The sequence below is a fragment of the Atta colombica genome, unplaced genomic scaffold (assembly GCF_001594045.1).
Source record: "Atta colombica isolate Treedump-2 unplaced genomic scaffold, Acol1.0 scaffold110, whole genome shotgun sequence".
Classification (NCBI taxonomy): domain Eukaryota; kingdom Metazoa; phylum Arthropoda; class Insecta; order Hymenoptera; family Formicidae; genus Atta; species Atta colombica.
In genome coordinates this window covers 369,462-378,932 of record NW_017259196.1, presented here as the reverse complement: position 1 = coordinate 378,932, position 9,471 = coordinate 369,462, and the positions used below count along the sequence as shown (strand labels likewise).

Below are 9,471 nucleotides of genomic sequence, written 5' to 3'. Positions count from 1 at the left end.
AAAAATAAAAAATCAAAATATTGTAATTTATAAAAAATCAAATATTTGACAAACATATTATTTATTTATAAAATATAAACTACATTTTTAAATATAAATTCTTGAAAATTTTTAAAAATATATTTTAAATAAAACTGTTAAATTGTTATGCGTAATGTTGTTATTTTTATAGTTTACATTAAAAAGTTTACATAAAAATATAATTTTACATTTTTCAACTATGAATTGATCGACGACATCAGAAAATTAATCGACGAGATATGGATTGCGCATTACTTAAATGATATTATAAAAAAATTTGCGTCAACAGGTATGCTTTTAATCTCTTTCAAAAGAGTTGCAAGTAATGTCGGACACATAATATTTTAGCCGATCTAATTGACATTCCGCTAATTGTTTGCGTTAAAGAGCTTCGTCTAAGTGCAAAAAGTGAATAAAGTCTACTACGATGAGTATGTCAAATATATTAGTTAAACTCAGTCTATCATGCGATCAATCAAATAATATTTTGATATAATTTATTTGTTTTATTAAGCAAGAGTATTATTTCAAATAATTATTATGCAAGCAATACGTTACGTTACTTAATAAAATTGGACCACTTACCGAAAATGACGGTTGCCAATTTGGCGGACGTGAATGAAAGATAAATTCCGTAAAGGGCGCTGAGATGTAGATACGAGAACACCACCACATTTCTCCAAACGATACGTCGAACATATTTAGGTTTTTCCTTGGGCTCTTCAATTAGTTGCGGCTCGCCAAGAGTCTCACCTTCGAATAACACTCCCGTTGGTGTGCTTGTTATATTCGGCGCCATCCTTGTCTATTAATGACATAAAAATTCGTATTATATGTTTCTTGCAAAAAATTTTATTGTATCAAATCTTGCACTATCATCGCTGTTGTATTAATTAATAACTTATTTTTTATTCATTAATCATTTATATTGATAATATAATTTCTTTTAGTTTTTATTCATTATATCATTGTCCTGAGTATTTAATTATTTATATTGCTACAATATTGCTTAAAATATTGTTTAAAATATAAGGATAAAAATTAAATAAGAGAAAAAATTCTATTTTCGATCGAAGCGAATCTTGGGATTTATTAATACATATTCATGTGCAAATTTGTACAAATATATTTTTCTATGTATTAAAAAATCAAAAAAATACTAGCGTATTATTAATATAATTCCAATGTTTTGTAGTTTTAGAAGATTACAAAAGTATACTAAAAAAGGTATTGATCATATTTTTAAAATTAAATTAAAAAATTAAAATTAGCTAAATGTTTTTAAGTTAAATTTAAATTATTTCCAAATAAAATCAATGTTAAGAATAGAGCTCCTTTGACAAGACCGCCGCGACGATAATATATTTGCACACACGGCTTTGATGGAACTCATATAATAAACTCGTATAACAACGTCATAATTATCAATACTCTTCTAGAATCAAAACTTCATGGAACAAATAGCAATGACGTATGACGCAAAAGCGATCGATAAAAGTAAAATCAGTAACAGCAAATTCGAATTTATGTGGGACAAATACAATACATACAATATGTACTATTTCTCTCCTTTTAATTTCATTTTCTTTCTCTTTCTAATTGACTGTTTCTAATTTACTGGAGTATCTGATTGCTTTTACTAGAACCGTTTACTAGAAATTTGATTTTACAATTATTGCGATTCGCAATTACACGTTAAAGATACATGAAACAGTTATATCAGCAGACACTTTCTAGGTAATGCATGACCTGAAAAGCAATTGCGATTATGTCATTCATACATGCACAAGCGCACCGGCTCGTCTGCTAATTGGCACCGGTGCCCGGCGACAGTGATACTGAGGAAATGACACCTGTAAGACTTTCACCACGTCGTCACATAAAGCTACCAGCTGACATCTCGATTATCCCAGTTAGAAACTTGCATCGCGAGACCCGGATAGATACATGATTAGACTCGATTCATCGATGATGCTAGTGAAACCGCAAAGACCGAAATACTACTCACACGAGGGCATTTTCTATATTATAAAATAATAACGGAGTACAGTTTCTCGCTGCCGTACGAAAAATAGACTTCTTCTATTTGAATCACGTGTACAAATTTGAAATTTAGAAATATTTTTTCATTTTAATGATTGTTTTAATTATCTTAATTACTTTGGAGTCGACCTTCCCTCGAGTCAAATGCAAAAGCAATTAACAATCTCGGAATTATCGGCTGATTTATCGAGACCGACGTGCATACATACGAAGCTCGTATATGCTCGTCGTTGCAATCCCGCAAGTCGTCCTCAATTCCGTCAAACGCACGTGGATGTACGAACTCGAACTGGAGGATCCGCCTATGTCCCGCGATCGCGAATATTAAAGTAGAACACAAGATCGTGATGGTTTCGACAATGCCCGGTCGAGGACCGTCTATCGACTGCCAGCAGTGCCAGCTGGATCCTCGATGTACGTCCTCCAGGCGCAGGCTTGCGCGGCACCGGGACGCCGACATTCGGGATTTTTGTCGACAGTCGCTTGCGCGGAATCGCTCTGATGATCAGCTGATCCTCTTAATAATCCCAAATAATCCGGTCATAAAGTTTCTATCGAACACTCCAATCGAAATAATTTAAACGAGACAAAAGCAATAACGTATAAAATTCGTATAAATAAAGTAAAGCTTTTTTTCAATGCAATTATACGTGCATTCAATGAATTTTCTTAAAAGACAAAAAAATATAAAACAATAGAAACTTGAGCTTGATGTAATTTTTTACCAATTATGAACTTGATATTATCAATAACAAGTGCATGATATATAATAGATAAATTGAGATTATCATAATAACATAGTTCTTTTAATATTTTTTGTAAACAGTAGAAATTATAAATACAATTTTGTTTATACTTTCTTTAAGCTTAAAAAATATGCTATTATACTTATGTTTTAAATGAATCTACTTTATTCATTATCAAAGAAACGCGCACTAAAAGAAAAAAAATAGTTGTAACAACTCTAAAACTTAAATACTTGTAATTAGTTTTAAAAAGTAATAAGAACTAAAGTAGTACCGAATACTATAGAAATATAATATACTACTATAAAAATATAATTTTCAGTACTACTTTAGTTCTTATTATTTTGTAAAATTAGTTGCAAGTACTTAAATTATTAGAGTTATTAATTTAATAGTTGTTAAATTTTTCTCTGAGTACGATAAATGAGTTACATCGTATTTAAAATGTATTTAAAGAACGATATAATTCATTTATCACATTGAATATTCATAATTCATTAATCAAAATCTTTACGATAGTGACTGCAGTGTCATCATATTTTAGATGTGACTATAACAAAATTGAGGACATGGCCTCAAGAACGACCTCGACTCATTCGAGTGAGCTCGATCATTGCCAAGGCTGTAAAACATTTGAGGTCAACTGTGTTTTTCACATAGCACATCGATCAATCTAATACAATGATATTATTATCTCTAAGTAATAATATCAAAAATTTTATCATTATTATATGATTTCTAACTACATATATCTTTATTGATCGAATTTGTTGATAATCAAGAAAAATAAACTTGTAATTGATTAGATTAATTTTCTTCAGAAATTATTAATAATATCTCCGAAGTTGTTAGAATAAATGTAGTGTAATGAATTACATTCAGCAACCATCAATTCATTTAACTTAGCATATTTTCAAAGAGATGATTTATGAAATGATTTCTTGATGATCGCAAATTATAAAATTATAATCAGCTGTAGAATTATTTTTTAGTATTAAATACGTGCGATACATTATGCATACACATAAATTTGATGATCATTACATTCAATATCATAATTCATGATTTGATATGTGCATAAATCATAATAAGTTTCTGTGTTACGGAAATAAAAAATATTTTTTTACTGTTTGCTAACAAGACACTTATTAAATTAATAATTTCAATGACTTTGCTGATTTTCATATTTCTGATAAAAAACATTGCGTGATTATGAATTTGTATGCAATAGTTCAAGTTTCATATTCCTTAAGACGATCGTGATTTCTCCGTTAATATGAAAATAACGTTCAAAATAAAGAAAATCTAATCTAATATCTGAGCATTGACTGTTCACTAAATAATTTCGCCGTTTATCGTTGCTGACTCTCATTAATCTATTTATCTTTTTGTATTGAATTTAAAATTCAAGAATCCTAATATAATTATTGTTACTGAATGTGAAAATAAATTATAGTATCTCGTAATAGTTTATTAAATATTACTTTTATTTTTCTGTTTATGAAGAAGGAAACTTAATAAAAATAATATGCATATCTTGTTAGACATATGAGTATGTCGCTCGAGAACTAATTAGAATTGATGCAATGCATTAATTAATACAAAAAAATTAATTAGGAGCAATGTTATCTAATAAATTGTAAAATCATTCTAATAAATAATTTTTTAGATAATATGTAAAATCAAGTAGGTTTTTATCGACAACTTGTCTTAAAAGCTTATACATCAACATTATATCAATCTTATTATATAATATCTTATTGTATAATATTGAAAAAAACATAATTCACAAAAAATATAAATAGAAAAGAAAAGGAAAAATTGAAATATAAAAAACAAAATATGAAAATATAAAAATGCACATTAATTTTAATTTGCCTTAAAAAATTAGAGTATGAGTCAGTTCTGCATTTATGCTTATCATCATTTGTTAAAGAAAAATGAAAAATGCCTTAACATTAATAATTGACCTTCATGTGTTTAATATTCGCTACACATAATTCTCAATGTTAACATTGCCAAATATAGATATGTATCTTCATATTCATATCTCTTTTTTTTATGCAGTTTGAAGTCAATCATATATCGATAAAAAAAAGAAATTCATTTATTATTAATTCATATTTGGAGCAGAGATTTATATAATGCATAATGCATAAAAAAATATACAAAATTTTTCATTTTTTTCCTTTCCATAAAATAAAAAGTTCTGATTGGTTTAACTTTTTTATTCTTCATGCATTGTATACGTTATGCAAAAGTCTGTACTCCGATTTTAATTTTTATCATGAATTGTTGTTATCAATTGTTTATTTTTCCTTGACTTTTTGCTTCTATTCCACATTGCCGATTCCAGGTCTGCTTTTTATTTTTGCACTCATTTTGCATCGTGTGCATTAGTTCAGAGAGTGCGCGATAAATAAAAAACAGATATCGCGTCGTTAAACAGTAGGGTAGGTCTATTTTCACAAAACAGCTGATCGAATAATAGATCTCAGCAAGTTAACTTCGCGTTTTATCTTGTCGTTTAGTTAAACGACCTGAGTACGCATGCGTACGTCATATACGTTTATTATTACTCCACACACACACACACACACACACCACACACCACACACACACCACACACACACACACACACCACACACACACACACACACACACACACACCATACACCACACACACACACACACACACACACACACACACACACACACACACACACACACACACACACACACACACACACACTGGGCCGTTTTTCTAATTTAGAATCAGTTTTTCCTAAACAAGTTTTTTTTTCTTTTTTAATACAAACAATTTAAGTTGCGATACCTTTTTAAATAAAGTCCTGTTTTTCAACTTGAAACACTTCTAATTAACATTTATCGACGAAAGAAAAGATACACGAAACTGACGGTTCGTTTCAAGAGGCTTGAAACGCGCTGATCTTAAGATCTTCTAAATCTTCTGTCTTTTCTTTTTTTCCCTCTCTCCAACCGAGTTTGTTGAGAATCACGTTATATCGGCAGTTATAGCAGGGATTGGGGAGAATAATCGGGTTGCGTCTGATACGGTATGGGTAAACTGTCGGTCGGCTCGGATCAGACCTCAGCTGAGATCGTCTGAACCAATGGAATCGCTTCGCACACTCTCGCCACCTGAGACTAGCGAATGGTGACGGACGGAAACCGACCAGACTGCGCGCATTCTATTCTTCCGACAAATATCGACCGCACGTTTATATTAGCAGTACTGAACTACAGACCACTTGCTTCGCGCTTTTTAAAGGCGAACTACTTTCAATTATGTAATTTAAACAAATATTTTTTTATTACTATTTTCATGTACTCTGAAATAACGAACATTGAAAAAAAAGATCCGATTAGTATTTCATTAATAATTAATTAATTAATAAATACGTAAATAAAAGCCGGTTGTTCCACCTTCAGATAAATTATGTGGTAATTTATCTATTGGATAAACAATAAGGACTAAAAGAGTAAGAGTATAAAAGAATAAGAGAATAAAACAGTGAGATGAATTGAAATTTACAAAACAGCTCAGCGTAAGTCATTTAGGATTGGTTATTTCATCTTTTGGAAAATTTTAGATAATTCTATTGGGTAAGTAGCAAGATTACCCCAAAAAAAAAAAAATCACATGCGTGAATTATCAGATTTACCTCATAGATAAAATTTATCAAAAGGAACAATCGGCCCTTAATCCTGTAATTTCACGAATTTATTAACTGAGAATTGATTCGATATAAAATATTCAGACTGTAATCTACGCTGTTTTTCAAATATGCCGCTTTCTGCATCATCTGTTTCATAGCATGAACCCAAGTATAATAGTTCACGCAAATAACACTCGGGTAATGCTCGCTGACCTCTTGTACACATCATACGATCATTATTCAGTATGATTCACACATATTGCGCCACGTTTATGTATATACGTGGCGCTTGTATTTCATGTTAATAACTAATAGAAAAAAGTGTTGATCAGAAGTGCTCGTAATAAAAAGAACGTTACGTTTTTTAAAAATATTTTTATGATTTTGCTTTTTATGAGATCAGTCGCTCTTGTTTTTCTGTCCTCCTTCGACCAACATTGTTTTTTTTTCTCTATAACAATTATTCGAAAATATTTCTACCGTTAATTTTTCCCCACGGGAATTTTTAAACGAAAATACCGAAAGAAATATCGTGTAACATAGCTTCATCTTCGCGCACGCACCTTACCACATCTCACGCAACCACGTGGACACGAGTTGCGTATACGTAATCACTGTGCTGGCGATGTGATCTCGTATTGGTCGATCGCGACTCGTACGACCGCATGTTCGCTTATTCCGGCGCACGTCGCCAAATCACACAAACACGTACATACATACGTACATACAAATATCTGATTCTCTATATTGAATCTAGTTTTCTAAATCTAATAAATCTGATTTTTTTAATTTAAACTTCTGAATTCGTAGATATCTGAAACATTCTATCGAAAAGTTTAAATTAACAATAGAAAGGTTTTTTGATAATATTTCTGGGAACATTTTAATACGCCGGCTGGGCCGGTGGACTGACATCGTGCGTGTATGCGTAAGTACGCACATCATATATATGAACGGATCACGCGAACAACAGCTGCTCGTCTTGTTTTATGCCACTTCCTCATACGTGCATTATATCACGTAAAGCGCTAATCTGGTGAATACATCAACCGATCACGCATTTACATTGTGACATGTATAAAGAAAAGGTTAGGATGAAGGACCAAATTGCAATTTATTGAATATTTAATTATATTTGACTTTATAAATTCATACAGGCAGGGCTAACATGTACTTGAAATACTTTTATTTGAAAAACAGTATTGATAAGACAATTATATTTTGTATTTTGTATTTGTTCGGAGTACATGAAAATATTTTGTATTTCAGTATTAATAATAAAAAATTGAAAATATTTTGTATTTCAAATATTAACATTGATCAACCTTTATTATTTGAATTACAACATACAAAAGCTTTTAATCTTTCGATTTTAAATACGTAAAATATGTAATACTTTTAATCCGCTGAAATTAAAAATACAAAATAAGCTTGTATTGCAAATAGTATGTTTTAAATAAAAGTATTTCAAATATATGCCAGCCTTATATATAAGTACACATGCACATGTGTATGTAAAATTAAGGAATAAGGAATAAATATTATTCTTCTATTTTATATTCAAAGTTTATAATAGAAAAAAATAAGAATAAAATATTTTAAGAAGCTAAAATTCTATACTTACTTTTACGATAATAGTGTCAATATCATTATATTATCATTGCCAACTTTTTTACCATAAATAAAAACCTACACAACGGCAATGTAAAATATTTATACTGTCATATTGTAAATTCTATATTGACATTACTGTCAATATAGAATTTACAAAATAAAATGCAGAATATATATAGAGTCTGATGTAAATATATATTTTAATAATTATTGGATGGATCAATTAGTTTTCTTTGTTTTTTTTAGGTGACAAATTAACATCGAACAATGTCACTAATAAATACTTATTTACAAGTAACGACTCAGTATTAATCGCACAACCTCCCAAAAAGCAGAGGAAAATTTAATAATTATTATTGAAATATATAACGCAATATATACATAAATCACATTCAGGAAGCGAATAAATATATATGCTTATAATTTTTAATTTAGATTCCAAAATCCTTCTCCAATTTTTAGTCCAAATCTCAATTTTAAATAACTAATTAATTTTTATTATTCTTTTATATATTAATTGTGTAAATAATGATTATTTTTTTAGAATTATAAAAGATATATATCTAAATAACAAATATCATACTTTGCAAATATATTTGCACAAGTATTGTGTTCAGACTATTGTTTGTAAAAAAGAACTCATAATTCGAATAAAATTGCAATTTGGTAGTATAATAAATCATATGTACTGATCTTTAAGTATCAGAAACAAAAGTTTATAGCACTACTTCATTTGTATTATGTCTTATGTTTAAGAAAAATTGACAATTATTCATTCAATTACCATTCAATAGAGCAAAGTTGCAGCTTTAAGAATCTACTTTTGTGAATTGTGAATACGATGCGATAATTTTTCACGGAATTATGAGCAATTAAAGTCACAATGATTCTTTTATTTAATTCGCAATAATTTATAATAATACATAAATACATATTTTAGTAATACATACAAATTACGGAACTCATTAGAGTTTCAATTAAAAACTCAAAAGACATAAAAATTTTTCAAAGGTAGAGATCTTAAGCTTTAAAACCATATTTTTTAATTTAAATTTTGACCACTTTTAACGAAGTTGCAGCTGCTTGAAGTTTATAATGTTATGATTTTTAATTCCAAACCTAATAAAAAAAATAATTTATATCTCAATTAACTCGCTTAGATTGTATGTTACAACTTGCAGAACTCGTATATATAATACTAATAAGTTACTACTACATAATATTTTTCGATCTGATTTTATAATTTTCTCATAGATTAAAAAATTGGTTCAACTTTGATTCATCCTATATGTTTATGTATGTTTATATATATTTATATATATTCATGCATGAAAAATATTATAAAATATTTTTTATACATGACTTAT

General features: G+C 29.1%; 1 protein-coding gene across 3 annotated transcripts in view; it reads right to left on the bottom strand.

Moving 5' to 3' along the window:
* Window positions 1-9,471, bottom strand: part of LOC108693881 (acyl-CoA Delta(11) desaturase-like) — a 20,036-nt gene that overhangs the window by 3,933 nt on the left and 6,632 nt on the right. Inside the window, exons 1-2 of one of the 3 annotated variants that reach the window (XM_018203056.1) lie at window positions 5,647-6,056; window positions 607-826 (exon numbers count right to left, since the gene is read on the bottom strand). In XM_018203056.1, coding sequence (XP_018058545.1) covers window positions 607-820 — 214 coding nt within the window. In that variant the 5' untranslated portion in view covers window positions 821-826; window positions 5,647-6,056. Of the gene's footprint in view, window positions 1-606; window positions 827-2,273; window positions 2,455-5,646; window positions 6,057-9,471 lie in introns of those variants that run through there. The other 2 variants (XM_018203057.1, XM_018203055.1) reach the window with 2 other exon arrangements.